This window comes from Echeneis naucrates, chromosome 4, assembly GCF_900963305.1.
Source record: "Echeneis naucrates chromosome 4, fEcheNa1.1, whole genome shotgun sequence".
NCBI classification, from domain to species: domain Eukaryota; kingdom Metazoa; phylum Chordata; class Actinopteri; order Carangiformes; family Echeneidae; genus Echeneis; species Echeneis naucrates.
Genome location: NC_042514.1, coordinates 14317531 through 14338876, shown reverse-complemented (window position 1 = coordinate 14338876; position 21346 = coordinate 14317531). Strand labels below are relative to the sequence as shown.

The 21346-nt window shown below is 41.9% G+C and overlaps 1 protein-coding gene across 1 annotated transcript; it reads right to left on the bottom strand.

Moving 5' to 3' along the window:
- Positions 1–833: 833 nt before the first annotated feature.
- ndnf (neuron-derived neurotrophic factor) lies at positions 834–12632 on the bottom strand. Its single transcript, XM_029500039.1, has 4 exons — positions 12269–12632; positions 5591–5785; positions 5056–5180; positions 834–3928 (listed from the first exon to the last, which is right to left on the bottom strand). Exons 2-4 carry the CDS (start codon positions 5782–5784, stop codon positions 2532–2534), a joined length of 1716 nt encoding a protein of 571 aa, XP_029355899.1. The 5' UTR covers position 5785; positions 12269–12632; the 3' UTR covers positions 834–2531.
- Between the last annotated feature and the right edge of the window lie 8714 nt (positions 12633–21346).

Genomic DNA, 21346 nt, shown 5'->3' with positions numbered 1-21346 from the left:
GATGAAAACATTGACAATTTACTATCAACAGGTGCTTTTCTTTGCCAAAGAGAGTATTTCCATCCACCTGAGACTCCTCTAAAATTGAATATGTACATATGTGCACTGATGTATGTCTGCTTTTTCTCTATTTGTAGATAACTGTATCTAATGGTTAAATAGGATTGCACATCACCCAATTCTCCCAATTATTATTGTTATTTTTCTAGTTTATGTGCTTAAAATAATTTTAAGGGTAGATGAACTCAAAGCTGGCTAGCTCAGTATAAAAATGATGCCTACATTTTAAAAAGGCCAAACAACAAATTCTATAACTTTGAATACACCAGCGATAAGACACGCCCTTGTCATTTTAAAATAGACTCAGGGATTTTACTGCGCCTGGTGTGACAATAGCTTATAGTGGTTTATCTGAAGTTAGAGGATATATGGACATCGAGGACATGTAATGGCAGCTGTTTTATCACACAAGTAAAACAATAAGCAACTAAATTGTGTAAACAGCTATAGCATTATATGGCAGTAGTCCAAGTAAAAATATATTAGTTTGCCAACTGCAGCAGTGTCAAGCTGTGAACTGTGTAAGCAACCATTAGCAAAGAAACTCCGCTGCCATGTGGAATTGTTTTGCTCATAAAGTTCAAGTTCACTGTTCTCAGAAGGTCATAATGGAGGATAGACATGACAGGCAAATTTGAGCAAATCACTGTATTTTTTTTTTTTCAATTGTATATGCCCTAAAGCTTTAATCAGACATCAGACTTGTTTCAGCCGTTTTACTTCCCCTTATGGTCATACTGGTATCATCCATCATTTAATTTACAGAATGCAAATTTCCAAACCAATAATCTTTGAATTGAATCATGAAGAAGATCATTTTACAGAGAAGCAACCTCCTATAACTACAAGGGACTGTCTTAATAGCGGAAACAAAGATTACAAGGAGGCCACTGGGAGACAGAGGATCCAAACTGTCAGAGCTGTGAAGAGCTAAAACATGAATTTAGTAAAGTTGGTTTTGCAAGATCAGTGATAAGTAACCCATGAAAAATCCCTCATTACAGCTTTGGAAGCTAAAAAGAAATACACTGAAATGGAAGGGAGAGTCAACCTCAGCAGACGAGGGAACACTGTGGACATGTCTCCTGTCTTTCACATGGCTGACATATAGAGACAAGCAACCTTTCATACTCACACCTAGAATTAATTTATTTGCAAATAAACCTGCATGTCTTTAGACTGTGGGAGGAAGCTGGAGTGCCCACACAGGCAGGAGGAGTACAAACAGCACTTGTAACAGCTGTCACTCAGGAGGTGGAGTGGGTCACCCATTAATCACAAAGCTGGTGGTACGATCCAGCCCAGTCCACATTTTAAAGTGTGCTTGAGCAAGATACTGAACCTTAAATTACTACTGCTAATGATTACTCTGCAGGCTGTCTGAATTTGCGAGTGAATGCGACACATATTGTAAAGCCATTCAGTGGTCTCTTTGTTTGATCTGAAAAAGAAAAAGCATTTTAAATGTCATTAAAAAATATTTATAAAATAATATTATTATCTCAATCATACTGTTATTATTCCAAAAAACTCCATACTCCATAGGTACATAGTAAAAAATCCTGCTTATAGGAAACCCAAATACAGTCTGTAATATAATCTGAGTCCATAATAATAATAGTTTGCTTTATCATCATAGAGCCACTATTGAGATATTACCTACTTGACAAAAGAACATGACACCAAGGGTGACACAGGGATTACTTGTTCTATATTTAGTATTTATGTACATGAATATTGGCAGGACAACTCTGTACATGTGACACACACACACACACACACACACACACACACACACACACACACACACACATGCACACGCTCCCACACACAGCAATACAGTGACAATAACACAGATCTCCAGCACAGAACACATTTACAATATGGGCTGGCTCTAGAGCAAACACTGGCTGTAATACATAAGGGAATGTCTCAACTACGATAACTTCCTCATAAAACTGGAAAATTCTTTGCAACAGTTATTATTGTCATCAATAAAAACAGTCAAAAGGAGAGGCGAAAAGTATAAAATAATTTAAATTCTTCCTAAAACATGTAGTGAATATGCAGTGGGAGGTTTATACAACTTAGACAGCCACTGTATCTCCTCCGGTCAATGGGATTTGAAAGCTGAAACAACAGACAAATATGACAGAGAAAAGCAAATGTCATGCAGAAAACAAAGAAAAATACAACATGAAAGGTCCGCCTCCCTGGTGGCAGCATGATGTCAAGACAACGATCCTGTTAACAAAGCAGCTCACACCACGGGCCACCCAGACGCGCCACAATCAAATGTAAACATAAATATACAGGTTGATATCGCTCTCTACAAACAGTACAGTCACTGCCACAGGCCCATCAGCTGTGTGAGTAGTCAGTCTGTATACACTCCTTAGTAGAATATCACTTAGAGTTAAATAAACTTATTTAATATATATATTTATAATAGATTTATTTTTTGCAGTCATTTAGCAGTATTTCCTTGTTTTCACCAGTTTGCTCTGGTATTTTATAGAGTGACCACTGTGCCCCACCACGTAAACGTCCAGCAGGTAGGTCTTGCCTGGCTCCAAACCTGTGATGGTCTCTGTTGTCACAGCTTTCTGTAGGTTCGGACTGTGGAAGTACTTGCACAGGACCTTTTCTGACTTCCTGCGGGTCTCTGGGCCGGCACACTGGTTTTGTTCCCGGCGTCTTTGCTCCTCGCCATAATTATCGGCCACCTCCTTGCGGTAAATGCAGTATTTGTTACGGTCCTGTGTTCCCAACCAGGCCACGGTGACAGAGGAGCAGGTACGCAGCTTGTCAAAGGCTTTGATGCGGGTATCCTCTGGAAGTGAAGGGAAGGGCTGCTTGCTGCTGGGTCGTGTGGTGGCTAGTACCTTCAGAGTGGAGGCTCCCTTCCTGCTACCCCGCAAGCGGATCAAGTACTTGGCTTTTGGCTTTCCTCTCAATTGGAACTGACGCACCCCCTCCACGTTCTGTGAGAGCTGCAGCTTACCGTCACGTCTCACCTGAATTTGCACAGCATCCAGACATGTGTGGACAAACAGGGTGACTCTCTGATGGGAGGACACAGGAGCAAAGCGCAGATACTTGCTGCCTTTCCTCTTGATGAAAACATCGGATACTTTGCCATCTTTCAGTTCCATTGTTTTCTGACGAGCTTCCTCTTTAGTGCGAGCAAAGGTTCCCACATATGCTGTGCTGGTGTTGGTGGCAGAATTCACCGCAAACACATCAAAGTAGTACTGTGTGTCCGGTTTCAGATCGGATACTGTGAAGATGTTTTTATTGCCAATACACACCTTCTGGATGTCTGATGCTTTGGGCTTGGCTGTGTATGCCCTTGAGATTTTGTTACTTGTGAGGCCTCGGTCCCTTCCAAAACCATTGTCAGAGGGAACAAAGCCAAAGTGCATAAAGTCGAATGGGCTGAAGTCTCTGCCAGGCTTTGGAGCCAGCATGAAGGCATCATCATTGTTGATCTTAGCTTCAGCAGCACACATGCTCTTGAAATTGTGCTCCTTGTTTATTACCACACAATACTGGACAGGCTGGCCCATCAGAGAGCCTGTGGGCGTAGGCTTCCAGGCCAGGGTGACAGTGGTGCGGCCCAGGGCAGTCACATCCACACGGGGGTCGTAAGGCAGCTCTGGGTACGGCTGGTCAGACTCTGGAGTTGTGGTGGCGTAAACCTTGAAGTTGCTGTCTTTCTCTGTGGACAGCAGCTCCAGCTGGTAGAGGCCGGAGGGTGTGTTGGTGGCCACGTAGGACTCAACGTCGTTGCCCTTATAGTTGAAAAGCTCTGTCCCATCATCTACAGTCACCTGCTGTTTCTGCTGCTCTAGAGGTTCTGGTTCTCCTGGAAAACAAAAACAAATATTCACAACATAAGATCTTAGGCTGGCTTTGCATCCACATTTATACATTTTGAGCACATTAACAGAGCTGTAGAATCACGACCTTTACAATATTTTTCTTCCTCTTTTCTTTTGGCTTTGATGAGAAGCAATTTCCGCCCACACTAAAAATCTGTGCTACATTGATGCTATGAGGTCAGAGTGAAGCTCTGCTAGCCTCACGGACGATTAACACCTCACATGGCAGCTATGTTTTCACTCCAAACATCCCAAATTATCACAAGCCAGCATTCACTTGGCCTTTAAGGCCTGCGCTAGAAAGAGGTGCCTTGTATCTTCTCTGTGAGAGGGCAAGAGCCTGAGCTGTTACTCTGCCTTGAGCCAGGAACCATAATATTATGTTTGTCAACCAGATAGTGTGCTCAGTGATGTACTCAAAATTAATCCTCAAAGATCTACTCCCACCATAACAGTAAGAAGTTCATTGAACTGAATTCACACGTCTGTCAGTGGCATTGTCTGTGTTGGGTTCAGATTTGTCATTATTCTAAATGTTGAGGGGAAATTACCCTTTTTTTTTTTTGTACCTCAAGAAGCTCCCAGTAAATCATTTTGTAATCTTTTATTTGACACAAGCACAGGGAAACACGCAGGTGGCCGGATATACGTTCACCTCTCACGCTCACATCTGCGCTTCAAACAACCACGTAAGTGATCTGGCAATATCTGCTGTGCTAAAAGGACGCCCTCCAGATGGAAAGAGTTTTTAATGCAAGTCAGAAAAAGGAAATAAACGAGGAAAGGAGCGGAGGAAGAAAGACAGACAAAGGGAGTTCAATGGGATTTACCTTAAGAAGACCAGGACAGCTTAAGTAAAGGGATGTAATGGCTTTGATTCTGTAGGTTGACTGGAGTGGAACACTTCTCTAAAATTATAGATGTTAGCTTAGATTGAGTCAGACATCATAAGTGGTCAGACTAGACACTGCGACTGTGACTTAATTAAAACCTACCAAAACACAAAGCCTATTATCACCACGTCCGTTAATTGTGTGTGTGTGGGGGGGTAGTGATAGCTCCCCATAGCGTGTTATTAACCTCTCCCACTGCTGCCTGATGTCAACTATACCTGATCCCTCTCCGCTGGCCTCCTCCGGCAACTCCTGCAGGGTGAGTTTCCACTCCAGAGGAGCGTCACAAGGTGTCACAGTCACAGACAGGGGTGTGTTGTCTTCTTCCACCACAAAGTAGTACCTGTGGAGATGACAGGCCTCATGTAAGCAAAGTGTGTGATATTGTCCTAAATAATGTTTGAGTATACTGTTTGAGACTGTAGCAGCACTCAGTTATGTTTTTATTCCACCATTCTTGGTCTCCCTCCACTGTGCAGATAGACACTCATTTTCACACACACACACCGTCCTCATCTATTATTTAGTTTTTTCATCGACAAAATAGATCATGTTACAGGGCAACATCTGATGTTTCCTATTCCCTTACAGTAAGTAGCCATCCACAAGTTTTCTTCACTGACAGTTATGGATCAGTCAGCAGTGCCAGACGGAGGTGTTGGCTCCTTTTTGCACTCATACCAAAAGTAAACAGTTTTTAAAGACTAGGATCAAAAAGTTCATACAGTTGTTGTTGGTTTCCACAGCACTTACCGTTTAGGTGTGTCCCTGAAGAGGTAGCCACTGATCTCGGCCCCGTCTGGAATGATGGAGGAATCGTGGAACAGCGTCTTGTCTCTGATCTGCATGTGGAAGAGCCCCTCATCTCTCGTGGGCAGCTTCTGAGCCACAGCTTCCAGGCCCAAAAGCATCAGCAGCACCACACTCCAGCCTTTACACTGCCTCATTCTGAAAGATAAAGATAGATTGCCTCAGTTTTATTTACAGCATACACACCAATTAGCCATTTACACATTATGATCACTCCAGCACAACATCTGTTTTCTGGTTATAATGACACCTGTCAGTAGGATATATTAGGCAGCGATTGAACATTTTGTCCTGAAGATGATATGATATCCTCTTGTGGGATGCTATGGTCCAAGGAAGGAAGACCAATGAGCCAGTGATGGGGGTTATTGGTGGGCGTGGCTCACTGATGAGTGTGGGAAGCAAAGACTAGCATGGCTGCATAGTTTTATCCGACAGGAGAGCGACTGTAGCTGCAACTACTGAAAAAGTTCAAGCTGGCTGTCATAGACATGAGTGCACACAGTTTGCTGTCTATGGAGCTGGGTGGCCACAGACCAGAGTACCACTGAACATCAGAACTGAAAATGGAGCAATGGAAGAAGGCGGTCTGCACTTAGGAGTTGTGTTTTCCTTTGCATTTTCTGTAAGGTTGGACACGTCCTCTGGTACAATACGGTACAAGGATGCCCTGTGGTAAGGAGGCAAGTTTTCAGAAGTGTGATGCTTTGGCCACAGTTCTTCTAAGAAAGCTTTGGATTGCCATCCGTGTGTATGCAACTCGTACTATTGACCTAACCCTTGTTTGAGAGTAAGTGCACGTTTCATGGAAACATTATTCGCTAATACATCTTGTCAGACTAAAAAAAATAGAGCAACAGCAGGTTCAAGCTGTTGACATTGCCTCCGTATTTCCCAGGTCTCAATCCAATCCAGTCTAATCCAATATCTATGGGATGTGTGGGACAAAAGAAGTTTAATCCATGGGGACGCCCACTCACGATTTAGAAAACTTAAAGGATCTGCTGGTCGCCTCTTGGTGCTGGATACCACAGCACACCTTCAAAGCTGATGGTGCATGGCTCTTCTAATGGTGAAAGTGAGATCTACACAATATTAAGCAAGCGGTCATACCACAGCACACCTTCATAGGAGTCATAATGTTATGGCTGATCAGTCTACATCACAGGAACAGGCCGTCAGTTAGTCAATTCACTTTTTAATGATGCTGGTCATATAATTTCACTTCCTCTTACTGAGATTGTATTTTCTCCAAACTCAGAGTGAGCTGTAGTTTCACAGGAAAAGTCCCTAATTTTAGGAAATAGATTTTCTGATAGAGTTAAATGAGAAGACCATGCCACTCTATGTTAGAGTGATCAGTTGGCTCGTTTATTTAGCTTATCTTATCATAATGATTGTAGAGAGGGGAAAACATTTAGCCTGTTTCCTCTTATGATAAAATCTGTCTACCAGCACCACAGAGCCCCTGTTGTTAGCATCGGTTAAAATGACAAGATGCATTTTTACAAAATGCTACAACTTGTCAAATTTACTGAAGTGCGTTTTTGGTTGGTTTATTTGATTTTACCTTATTTTCGAACTTCCCCTTGTCTGAATGCTTTACCCTCAGCTAGTGAATTCCTACCTCCAGCTTAATATTTAGTGTGCAAATGTAAGTGTGGTATCAATCTTTTCCTCTTGCTCTAGAGCAAAAAGTCTTCTATGTTTTTCTTTTTCTTTTTTTTTTTTAAATATCAGCTTTCAATACATCTATTTCTTCACAAGAAAACCAAAAGAACAGACTATAGAGCTGCTCATGGATGGCTGTTTTTACTCATTGCGTGGGCCAAGGCCACCACTTCCCTCTGTTTTTAAGTCTTTGTGCTATGCTAATCAAAGCTAATGAACTTCTTGCTGTTGCTTTATATTTAGAGTTGTATCAGTCAACTCTTTTATTCTGGCATTGACTGATAACACAAACGGTTCTTAATTAGTTATTTTTGTCAGCCGATGTGTCAGTCTTTTAAGAAGCGCGCTGGATTATTTGTGAATTGATTTAGCACAACTAATTTTATTTTGTGCTTAAATTTTCTTGCCATGTTTTCCTTTAAGTTTTATCCTCAATTAACATTTAATGCTAAACCTGGATGGCAACCACAAACCATTTGGAAGTGAATCAATAAGTGAGAGACAGAGTGAAGAGAGCATGCATCAGTACTCACAGCTGTAGGGCGGTAGAAAGGAGGGGGCAGATTAAAACATACCCACATGAACGAAAAGACGTTTTCTCGGAGCTCGAAACACATTCTTACATAAAGCACTTAACTAAAACTCCCCAAATCCATGTTGTTAAACTTTTATTGATGTAAATATAAGTGTCTGGTAGTTGAGTCCGCAGATGCAGCTCACAATGAGATGCAGCTGACCGTGGCTGAGAGCCTCTCACGTATCCCCTGATTATTGATTTTGCCCCATTGATTGCAGCTGATGGGAACGCCAAATCCCTGGCGATTTAATCAGTGTAATGATGGCAGATTAGCCAGATACTTTACTGCCATTTACTGCAAGCGAGATGGTGTCCTTTTAATGACCCCTCTCCCTTTCTCTGCTCTCAATTCCTTGTCTGTCTCTTTCCCTTGATCACAGCTTTTTTTTTTAATCAACAAATAATCCCTTTCTCTTTCACACTTGTGCTCACACACCCCACCCCACCCCCATCCCCTCGCCCCCCCTTCAGTGCTTCATTACATTTTCTCCCCTGTTCTCCTTCATAAACAGAGCTAGATAAGTAAAATTGGAGGACTCATGCCAAGCCTCCACACCACAAACATGGCTTATTTTCAACATTTTGGGCCTTTATGAATTCGAACAGGGAAAAAAAAGGTCTTTGACAGCTCCTGTCAGTGTCTCCGTCTCTGCTGCCGTCTGGGACCAACCTCCCGTTGTACTGCCAGACTTCAGAGAGCTAAAGGAAAGCCGCCTAAGTGGTACTTTGAGGTTTGACTCACACAGAGTGGAGATCCTTATCGCCTCAGCTTGTCCCATTCCACTTCAGAAGCGTGTCAGTCCGAACAAAGACATGTCTATTAATACTCAAGACAGCACCGAGGTGGTGTGTACAGAGCTGTTCAGAGCTGTTCAGAGCTGCTGAGCTGTCTTTGATTCTAACCATCCCCAAACACTAAGTAGAAACAGCGAGGGCCCGGTCCCACGGCCAGCTGTGTCCACCACACTGATGTCACGATACATAATGTTTCCTGTCACTCACAGAGAAAAGGTTTTATCACCACTGTCATTAGCACATTTTATGTGTGCTTTCAATGCCCTCCTCACACGCAACACTTCTGATTCAAACCCTGTGATTGGACACTCACAGTATATGCCACAGAGCGAAGCAATCCAAACGTTGGAGCAGCTGCGTCGGGTCGCTGCAATCACATGGACCAGCGCAGAGCACAACATGGTCGCACAACTTGCAATCGCTTTGCTTTTGCACACATGCCCGTGATATTCTCATGCCAGAGAGCGGCCTTACCAGAATAACACATCAAAAAAGCTGCATCTGGAACAAATAAAGTCCAATGTTTAATTAGAACGCTGAAGAATGTATAATCGCAGCCCTAGGAACAGATAATTTTAAGGCAAGGTCACCCTCAATCTTGTCAACTTTATTTTGCTGCGGTTTTTAATCTGTTTATTTTCACATTCAGAGTTTCTTGTTTCACTTTTCATGAAGCCAGTGCTTCACTTTGGTTGGAAAACATCCTGTATGTTCTAATTTGGCAAGCTCTGGAATCTGGAGGGCTGTCTGATGAGGTGAAAGGGCAAATGCAACATTTCATATTGCGAGCAAATAAAAATATATGTCTTTTCCACAGTAATCTTTGAAATATCTATAGTTAGAAAATAGAAAATTATCGTTGCCTTTTTTTTTCTTTCAATTTTTGTCCGATCTGAGGAATGCCATCCTTTGATTTGAATTTCTTGCAAGCAATAGCTTTCGCCTTGCTCAAGTTTAAGGTCGTTAAAAGCAAATCATGTGCAATGAAATAACAAAATGTTTCTACTCTTTTCTTGACATAACCCAGATGGACTTAATCCTTTCAGCAATATTAGTCAACTGCAGATTAAAAATCACTCACACTTCACCGATGATTAAAGCAAAGAAAAATATAATTTGCAACAATTCAGTAATAATGAACATCTAGCTGATTATGCGTGTGTTCCTTGCACCATTGTGTGTGTTTGCATGTGTGAATGTGTACATACATGCTTGTTCGTGCATGTGTGAAAGCAAAGTGCCCCTCAGCTCCCCTCACTTTGTTTAAATGGTTTCCCTCTCCTTCCCTCCAGTTCCTTGTCAAGACAGATAAGCCTTCTGTCTGCTGCCACATGGAGCTCATTAACAGAACAGGAGGGAATAAAAAGACAGTTTAATTTCAACACAAATAAAGAGACATTTCGTGTTCCACCCAGCAAGACGCATGGCAGGGGCTCACAGGACCTGAACCCTCGGTGTGTTTTCTTTACGGATGTCTGAGGGCAGATTTATGATGGGTCCTCGGTAGCGAGCTCCATCACTGCTGTCACTTCAGGGCCAATGTGGGCATTGGAGTGAGCGGCATATATGGAGGGCTGAGAGCCAAGGATGGAACCACACAGGACCTGGACCTGTTCTATAGGCAGGCCAAACCAAAGCAGGTCTGGTGCTCTTGGACAGCCAAACAGCTCATTAATGAATTTGTGGAGACTGTGGCAACGGCTGTGGTCCAAAAATGGAGATTTTTATCTCCTGTGTATGTCCATACATTTGTGTGTGTGTGTGTGTGTGTGTGTGTGTGTGTGTGTGCATGTGTGTGTACCCTTGTGTGTTTCAAACCATCACATTCCTCCACTCCACTCCATGCATAAGTCTAAATCATCAAGCAGGACCTGTCTGCTCGCCATCCACAACATCACTCACAGTTTGAGTCTCTGAAACCTCCACATCATCAGAAACAGGAAAAAAAATGGCACAATAGCGTGATGGAAAGGGGAGCCCAGTTTCCTTTCCTTCTCACCCTCCCCTCCTGCTTCTTTATAGTCCATCTCTGGAGCTCGCATTCAGCGCTGCATCCTGGAATGTCTCTGAGGAGGGTCAGGTCGCAGGGCCGCTTTTTCTGCTTTTTTCCCCAATAGAACTGAGGGTGATGGTGGCTCTGACTAATGTGCTGGCATTGTGGCTGCGGGGGCTGATTATAGATTACAACAGCAAATGCCCCATGGGAAAGTCAGAACCATCATCCAGGGTACAAAGGCACGCGCTGTGGACTCGTCCTAGGGACTGAGTCCATCAGAATCTGTTATGATGTTGGGTGGGGGGGGCAGGAAAAGGCAGCTCTACCTCTGTTTAAAGAATGAAGGGCTTTGCAAAAAAAAAAAAAAAAAGATGAATGTGCCTTCAGGGGTGTGGATATGGTGAATAATTTAAGAAGGACATAATAAAGGTGTCCTTAATCTTGCAGCAGTGACTCTGGATGTGTGACTGTATGTACACGGCTGAAGCCTGTCACTTCTCTGGACGCAGACGGCTGAAGCAACACTGTCGGAATTCTTTCAGCCGGAGAGTTTTCATATGCAAATCACGGTTTAGTTACGGTATGCGACGCAGACCTTCCCCATTTTAAGACTTTTTTTTTCTTTTTCTTTTTTTTTTTTGTTCATGATTCATTCTCCTGAGAAAGTAGAAGGGAGGAGGTTCAGCCTGCTGCTAAATACAGTTATTCAAATCCCCGCTCCGGGTATGTCTCTCATTAGACGCCGACTGGGAGGAAAAACACGGCTGACCAACGGGCCGGATGACACGGAATCGAACAGCCACCGTGAGCCCAACTGTGTTTTTAGTTTCATTCAAACAAATGAGCCAGAGCAGCGTCAGATTTCAAAATAATAAAATAAAAATAAAAATAGGTTGAACAATTATCCTCATCAGACAATCCACTTTTCTCCGCCTGGGCTCATACAGGTGCGCAAAAGCGCCCATGGGTGGCACAGTTAAAACAAACATATACCGAATTCAGCTATCCTTGTGATAGAATGATAAAAAAGGAAAGTTTTCTTTGTTTGTTTGGTTTTTTTTTTCACACTTTGCATGGAGGTGATCCCAGGACGGGAAATAGTGCGTGTGTTGATGGATTGTTTTGATGGTGTCGCCCCTGGGATCATGGGAACCGGAGGCACAAAAAGCATAAAGAGGATTTCTGCTAAAGTTCATCAGGTCCTCGCCAGCATCTTCCCCGGCCATGTGCTGTGGCTCTACGCAGCCCAAAACCAAAATAACTCCCCCAAATTAAAAGGGCATGCGAGCTGAGGCTTGATTAAAACGTGTTTGAAACTTCTTTTAACTTCTCGGAGTTGTAAACCGCAAAAACCTCCTTCTCCCCCCTCTCTTCCTCTCCGACAGAGCCTTTCAAAAGACACCGCTTTAGTTCGAGGTTCCGGATCTGAATCATATGGAGTTCTATGCAGACAAAAAAAAAATGAATAAAAGCCACACAAAAGTTTTTTGTTTTTTTTTTAGCGAGGATGGTGTGTTTTTCCTGCTGAAGCTCTGGATCAGACGCACCGCTGAAAGAAAAGCTTTACAGAAGACAGTCTTACCTTTCGGAGAAGGAAAAGTGCAAAGTTGAGGATGACGCTTCTTGTTCTTAATCACCAAGATTTAAAAAAAAAAAAAGTGTCTCACGTCAAAGAAAAAAAAATCAAACAGAAGTTTTCCCTCTCCAGTGTCCGGTAGTCTCCCTTCGTTTTCTCGCCTATTGTTGATGCCTATCAATCGGATTAGGCAGCCGCTCTGGTGCGCGTTTGCAGTTTTCTTGCGGATTTAACTGGTCTCCGTTGGAGCAGGAGTGTGTGTGTGTGTGTGTGTGTGAGAGAGAGGGAGAGTTTGAGAGAGAGAGCGTGTGTGTGTGTGTGTGTGTGTGTGTGTGCTGAGTGTGTATCCTGAGTGCTGGCACTGCGTCCCTCCCCTGCCGCGCCGCTGCTATTGAAACCTCCTCTGGATTGGAGGCAAAACTGGTGCGAAACTTCGTCTTTCCCTCTGAAGGGAGACTCAGACACAGAACCAGCCCACTGCTTCAGCGGTCCCCCCCCCCCCCCCCCCCCCCAAAAAAAAAATAAATAAAATAAAATAAAAACATACAGGATTGTGTATGATAGTTTTAAAAATCAGACCGCCTGTTAATTTAACTAGACTTTAAATCACATTAGGAATAAACCGGGTTTAGTCGGCTACTGCAGGAAAAAAGGACTGTCAGATGTCACCACAACATAAATCTGACTCCTCATGGTTTCCAGAGAGCGGGCTTCCCCCTCCTACTTTTTATTTGCTCGCTGCTTGCTGTGATGCTGACTGGAAATTATAACTCTCGGGCAACTGCACCCTTTTTTTTTTCCAAAGTGAAGCACCCCTCGGGGCAACAATAGCCCGATGGAAGCAAGCTTTAGCACGGTGCTGATCATGGTTTTCCACCATGATCACGGTGCCACAGGAGCAGGCAGATGTACAAAAAGGACTTCAGCAAAACAAACACGATCAGCTGTGGAAATCCCCTGTGATGTAACTGCGTTGATGTCTGAATGCGGATTTTGAAGACCAAGAAGAGCAAGAAGTATTTATCACAGATAGGAGCCACTGACTGGGAGGGGGGGGGGTGTTCCTGGTGTTCCCTCCTCAGGGCACTTAGTCAGAAGTTGCAGGTTTTGGCGCAGGTTGGAAGACACCTCCATCCCCTCAGCAGGCCCACCATCACTGCCACACATTCATTAGGGAATCAAACCTTTACCGAGATGTTGCCGAGGCAGCTGAAATAATGTGACTCTCACACTAGCGGCACATAATGTTTAAAGAGAGCAAATAAAACAAGAAAAGGGCCAAACGTGCAGGTCTAAAAGTCTTATTATTATTATTTCCCCTAAAAGTATCAGTAGCAGCACGAAGCGGGTCATTCATGAAAACGAGCAGTCCGTCTGGATCAGACTGCTCTGAGCGGGAAGTTGGGCCAAGTGTTGGAACAACAGTGTCATCTAGCGTCTGCTGTGACCAGGCCACATGGAAACAACGTGTCTGAATTACCCCAAGGAAGAAGGACACATTTTTTTCTTGCAATATAAAAGTTTTTCTGAAAAAGGATGATCATCCCAGGATCGATGATGCAGAATGAACACAGTTGTTTTGCTTGTGACTTATGAAAAACAGCTAATGCCAGTATCAGTTTACAGCAAATCCTCTGAGGCTTTTTTTGTTGTTGTTGTTGTTGTTGTTTTGTTTTGTTTTTTGTGAGCGTCTAGTGATGTGTGTGTATGTAACCTACACGCAGGTGTGTAATGGGGTTATTGGTGCCTGGCCTCATGATTAGCGCTGCTGTGACTTTCACATCCTCTGGATTAAAATAGATGCCAAATTGGATCTGCTATTAGCCACACTACTAAGCTGTGAAAATGATTTCACTCTGGGGACTTGTATACTCACAATAACCCCCACACACACACACACACACACACACAGAGAGAGACATGCATCAACCTGACTACATGCCAGAATCTTGAAAATGTATCCACACTAGGGACAGTTTAGTACAGATGGAGGGAGGAGGGGAAGAAGGAGGTGGGAGTGCTCCTGTAAAGCCTCTTGCAACATCTCAGCTCCACTGCATTCATTTTTTGTTTTCAAATTTTGACTGATTCATTTAAGAAAGTTGACACAAAATGCTCATTTTGTCTCCATTAATAAATCCACATCCTCTCTTACAGAAATATCCGACCTCACAAAGACAAATGCTGCACATCCACATCTGCTGATCCGTGAACAGCTCCAATAGAGCACTACCAGAGTTATCTGCCTTGCAATGATGTCAGTGTCATATGTTCAATGAGTCCATTTGTTTCTCTTGAGAAATCCAATAAAATTCAAAACTTGCACACAAAACTTAATCTGGATAGGTTTTTGCATACAGGCTCCAATGTACAGTCCAACAAATTCCTTAGTCAGAAAATGATTCCACTGACCACTGAAGCCATCTTTGACACACGGCACATCAGCCCCTGTTTTTATACAAATATTTCTCTCTCTCTCTCTGTTTAATCAGGCTGACTGTCAGACGTAAAGCCCCACACATCGTCATACAATTCACAAGCAAAGCTGATCAAAGGGTGGTAGTTGAGTTTTCATTCTTTTTTCTTTCTTTTTTTTTTATTATTATTATTGTTTGTGGATTTTGACAGAAAAGCTAGTGGCATGATGTGGCAGTGGTTAGCTTTTCTTGGCCTTTGTGTGTGGAGTTTGTATTCTCTTCGGCTTCCTCCCACAGACCAAAGACATGCATGTTTAGGTTAATTGGTGAATCTTATTTTCCCGTGAGCACAAGTGTGAATGCGCACACACACACACACACACACAACCCTGAGAGATAAGCAGCATAGAAAATGGATGGATGTTGACGGGAATGGAGGGTGGGAGAAAGGGGAAAAAAAAGTTCCCCAAAAGGTTGGAGATTACGGAAGAATGCAAGGATATATTGATATATTGAACATTTGCAGAAGCAGCTAAGGAACTATTACTATTTCATTTATTGAGAAATAATCAAAATTTATCTTAATAAAAATGATCCCATTACATAATTATGACTTTACATCGAAACGCTTATGAAATTATTACATAATCCTAATTAAACATGAAAATATGAAATAATAGTCAGAAAACTGCTGACAAGTTAGTTGGGGTTTTTTTTGTTTTTGTTTGTTTTTTTTGAAGGCCTTATGTACTTTTGATTGGTGATTGCCATACAGCAACAGTAGTATTGGAACATCCTGAAACGAGAAAGAGAGTAGTTGTAGGCGAGGAGGAGGATTTTAAAATCTATTCAGGATAGATACGCTCTTTTTTGCGACCCCGACTGATAATTGATTGAAAATGGGATCTCTTTTCTGAGTTCCTGTCTATGCTCACACTGCTGGATTTGACTTCAGCTGTAGTACTGAGTTCGTGAGATATCAGAATAATAAAGAATTACACAAAGCGTAACAAATGCATGTTTTCCAGAATTGCTTTTACACAGGATGTTTCTAATTTTTACGATATTTCACAGGTGAAGTATTGTCAAGTCTGATCAGGCTTCATATATCAGGACAGCTGGGTGTCATCTGCATAACAATGGAAATGTATCTGCTGCTTCCTGGTTGCCTTCAGGAAACATATACAGAGTGAAACATATGGGTCTTATCAAAACCACCCATGGCTAACTTTTCTGTGCAGCAAAGAGCCTTCATTAAAATGGAAAAACTGAAACAATTTGATAACTCTGATTCAAACCAGTAGGGGCCTGTTCCTTTGATACTCAGTGACATCTTTTCAATTTGTAACAGAATCTCGTAATCAGTGTCTTCAAATGCAGCACTAAGATCTGATGGTACACATTCAGACCCAAGGCCATTGTCTGAGGTCCGAAGGAGATTATGGGTAACATTACCTGGTGCTGTGCTACAGTATGCTATGATTCTCTGAATTCTGAATGAAAATCTTCAAATAAGCTATTCCTGTGCAAATAATCACATGACTGGTTTGACGCTACTTTTGGATTTTGGAGTTAAAGCAGGGTTTTACATATGGATCTGTAATTGGATAAATCATCAGGAGAGCAATGGGATTGTTAGCATTCTAATCAATGCAGTCTTAAAACCCTTTTGTGCATGACCTCTTAAGCGAGATAAGATGATACGGTGTAGAAGTGTTGATTCAATTAAATGCAGCTAAGCAACAGCCTTGCTGAAATGGGGTCTAGAATACTGTTGTACTGATACGTCCGTGGACCAAATACCAAATACCATTTACTTGATTTTCCAACTCGTGCTATTACTAAATTTTTTCCTCCCTAAATGTTGTATGATCCAAATAAGACTAATAATGGTAGAATAAAATGCGTTTGGGGGAAATATTTTTGACTAAATATTTGCAGAGGCCAATACATTAGATTTAAAATATTTATTATGACCTATTCAATACATGTTGCAAGAAAATAAATGTAAACAGTGCATATTTAAGCTTATTTTAGTTATTAGTTTAGCTTTAATGGTCTCTACCTAACAGAATTGAAATATATTAGCAGGCTTTGGGATGAATATTCTTATAATATAAGCACAATCTCTAATTATAAATAGGTTTAATCGCAAATATTTTTATATTTCTAAAGAAAATCCAGTCTATGTGTATGTGTAACATTTGTGCTGTTTTGTGTGTTTTATGTAACTGGAATCCAGATAATTTGGTGGCACTAATATATGCTGAAAAGTGAGTTATATGATCACTGATGACATATAATATGAATTTCATCGTGCATGTTTTAAGCTATACTCACACATGTTCTCATTTGGTAACTATAGAGCTGTAAAAGACAGACATCATGAGGACCCAAAGTGTAGTTACGCTCTACTAGTGAATGAGAAAATGTTTTTCACGGTTCACCTGGAGTGATCCTTATCTACGTCTGTTGGACTAAAATGAGTTTCAGCCATGATTAATGATTTACTATTAATGTGAGATGTGTAGATTTACTCACTTAGCCTCTTTTCCAACCTGACCTGATTTGTGATATCAGCAGATACAATATCAGCAACTCCTGTCAGGTTGGTGATTTTGCATGAGGAACTAGTGCCTATCTCTGTAAGTTCATAATTTCTGATGAAATTATGCTTTGGGTGTCCGCGGGTCAGCTCTGAAGAATGGATTCATGCTCAGCATCATTACAGCCCGGTCTCAGGCGGTTTGCTTTGGTGGGTAACTCTGTCACAGAGCTGCTTACTACTTACACTTCCCCGGTGGCTTTGGTAATCCATTAATACAGGGGGGGAGGAAAGTAACATCTTATTGGACTGAAATGCATTCATATGAGCTGAGCCTGTAAAGTGTAACACCTCACCTCACCTCACATCCATTTAACTTGTCTGAGAAGCTTTCATGGATGGAGAGAAGGAGGATGAGGTATGCCTTTTAGCGGTCTACCTGCCTAAAACTGAGTTCATCATTAACTCAGAGCAAAGAGCCTTCTACGGGCAAATATCTGCTCTGTAAACATTTATTCCCCATCATTTTCCTCCCCTTTTGTTCCTCCTTGAGGGGGCAGGGAGGAGAAGGAATGTGTGAACTCTGACCTAGCCGAAGACAGCGAGCACAAACCATCTTTTCTAACAGAGACGCTGGTTAGAAATGCAGTTTGCGTACTGAGCGTCAATGAAAGCATCACCGAATCTGAAGAGAAGAGCAAGATGGAGTGGGAGGAGAGGCGGGAGGTTACAGTTCAAGGGAAAGAATGAGGAAAGGACGGTGATGGGAAACGAGGCTGTGGTGAGGACATCGTGTGCATGTGCCCACCTGGCCTTCAACAGATATCTCTGTCAGCGCAGACAAAATAAACCTGGGCGTGGAGATAAGGCAGGTCTGGAGGGTTCCTTATTTAAGAAAGGCTGGCTGTTGTGTTGAGTTAGTGTGCGATAGGGATCCATTTCTTTACAGGGATAAACACACAGGGCAACTGGCTGGCTCAGCATTTCCAAAATTAGTGAATAGGCCATCCTTTAATTCACAGATTCACTCATCCTCTTTTCTTCTTCAAAAGCTCGTCTAGCTCCTGACAGAAAAAAATGACTGGAAGCCACAATTGAAACCAGATGAAAAAGGATACTAGTGAAGACTGCGTGTCGTGTCAGCGTCTAACTTCCTGTCATTATCCAATAAGAGGGCAGTAGTTGTAGTATCCCATCCATCCTTTTATCCATTGAGGGGGCAGCATGTCGGCATTGGCTTATATTCTCTGGGGACAAGGAGACATAAACATAGAGCAAAGTTTAGACTCACAATCACACACACACACACACACACACACACACACACACTCACAGACACACACAGAAGCAGATTCCAACACAACTCTGTACCCAGCCTTTTTAGTGAAACTCTAGAGTGCAGCCGCTCCAGGCATGGTATGTCGATTGTAAACACAACCGTGAGGAAGCAGAGACAAGTGGATGAGGCTCCACTCTTCCTATTTTCCTCTCAGAGGACAAACTGGGAAAAGCCTTACATCATTCCTAACGCAATGCACAACTGGCATTCACTTCTAAATAAGCCGAACAGAAATTTAAAGTGCCCCTAAATGTTGATTCAACACGTCTGCCATCAGCGATAATAAAAGGTCAGCGTAGCAACTGTCCATTGAAGAGATCTGCGGAGAGACTAAGTGGGCTCTAGGTTTTGACTGCGTAGAAGTAACGGGTACAGCTAATAAACACCACAAGCAAAATCAATATTTTGGCTGCTATAGTCCGACTTTAGAAAGACATGCATACACAATCACACAAATCATTGTAATTCTTCACTATCTTAAGATGGAAACAGGCACAATGATTTCTAGGTATATTAATAAAGAAAAAGTGCCCCCAAACATGAGCTCCATTAAACCCAGAGTGTAACAATTTAAAAGACAAATTCCCTTCTCATTGCTCTTTCCATGACAGTGTTATGAGTTGTATTTGACTCTTTTCTGTGGATGGATTCTGCTGGTCACAATAACATTGGACTAAGTTAGTTTGGATTAAAATGAGTTCGTTTTTGTGAAACAGCTGTATCTGAAGTGGCAGACCGATGTCAGAGCAAAATGAAGTTGGACCAAACACAACAGGCTGCAAATGTCTGCAAAGCCAACCCCGTCTCCACTGTTTGACAAAGCAGGAGCTTGAAGAGTGTTGGCTGCTGTTACCACGGTAACCACAAGTGTTGTTAAGTCAAATCTGACTGAAATCATGTATCTTAGAACTGATATTAGTAATTATTGTATTGATAAGTGCAAAACGGTGATAATTGTTATAGCAAAGGCTAAAATGTATATCCAAATTTCACTGTACTTATAGATTTGTGGTATTACGAGCCAAGGAGGGGCGTTTCTCTGTAATATAACAGAGGCAGCCAGCTCACACTGTGTACGACAGTGACAAACGGGCCGAACACATGCTGATCCTCCGCAGACAGTCAGGAGTATGCTTATCATTTGACAGTTACAGCATAACTATGCCATGTTACACCTTGAGCAGTGGCAAAAACTAAGACTTTGTAATCTGAGACACACACACACACACAAGAAGTGCATGACTGTGATTTTGTTTCCTCGACAACAAGCAGAGATTGTTTTTTGTAGGACACATTGGGCACATTAGATTTTTTGGAAAGGTGGGCAGTGCATAGTAAGTAAAAGCCTCCACATGCATCTCATTCAATACTGATGTAATTAATTAATTAAGTGTTTTGTTAGTTTTCAATCTAAATGATCAATAAACATGTTTTATATTGACTAGTATATTTAAAATATAGGAATTTTTGATTTGATAAATCTTTGATTTATGATTGCACCTACATAAATGTTTAAATCACAGGGTGCAGTTGTAATGTATCTCAGGTAAACTACGCAGATTAATTACAGTGAACCACATTTCTTACCTCATAGCAACAATCACATCTTTTATGGCATATTTCTAAGCAACAGATTGAACTAAATTTTCCAATGTTGCAATTAAGACCACATTTGGACTGTTTCAGGCAGATCACTTCAGATTTATCCACAATAAATAGGAAATTCCTATGTGGAGTTGCATTATTTCATACAAATAACTGCTTTCCTCAGATGCACTGTGAATCGAAGAAGAACCAAAGCACTCGTGTGATGTTTTGTAAATTTTCCTCACATACAGGTCTTTGCATGTTCACCTCTCTCAGATAATCTGACAAAGTGATGTAACATTGCGATGTAAAGCTTATGTCTCTCATTTCTCTGCCAGAGTATTAAAGCGTGGCTTTACTTGGATCTTTTATGGTCCAGTCAAAGCATGCAGCAAATTCACATCGAACACAGCTAATACATTTGGAGCACAGTTCCTGTATTATGCTACAGGTCAATGCTCAGATGTTGTCTTGTTTTTGTTTTTTTTTTAACAACAATATAATCTTAAATAAGTGAAGGTGCTGCTCAAGGTCGATCACTGTAATGCAAGAACCGCAATGTCTTGCAAAATTACAGTCGTACAGGGAGAGAGTGTTTCAATCATTGCAGAGACCTGAGAAAACGAGGCAACGTGCTCATATTTTGTTAGATTAGTTCTTTTGTTGTCAGGGGGAATTTCTATTAAACATCAAATGTCCTGACTGTCTGTTAAGGAAGATTTTCATTCAGTCCCAAAAGGGATTTTACTGGAATAGAACATAAAATACTCTTACAAAACAAGCCAGCAGCCATAACAAACAGTCCGTTGAGCAGTCCAAATGAATGTCTCTCATATGAAATGTTAGAGATGACCGAATTCATCGAGCGCACACTCTCACAGCCCTGGAGAAATATGCAAGGTCATGAAAATCCAGTTCCCAGAGCTGAAAAACATTAAATTAAATGTAATTCAAAAGATGTGTTTCCTGACTTTCATTTGAACAAAGTCAAAGTGGTGTTTGAGAGGCTCCAAGAATTCAGTGGCTCACTCTAAAGTGTCACGCCTGCTAATATAACATGTGGATTTGTGTTCAGATGTCTGAAGCATTGGAATGCAAACACTGCTCCCTCCTGGCCAGGGAGGCACACTGTAGACCATGTAAGTCGACAACAGTCCCCCCTGTGTCACACCTCTGCGTTCATACCTAGTTATTTC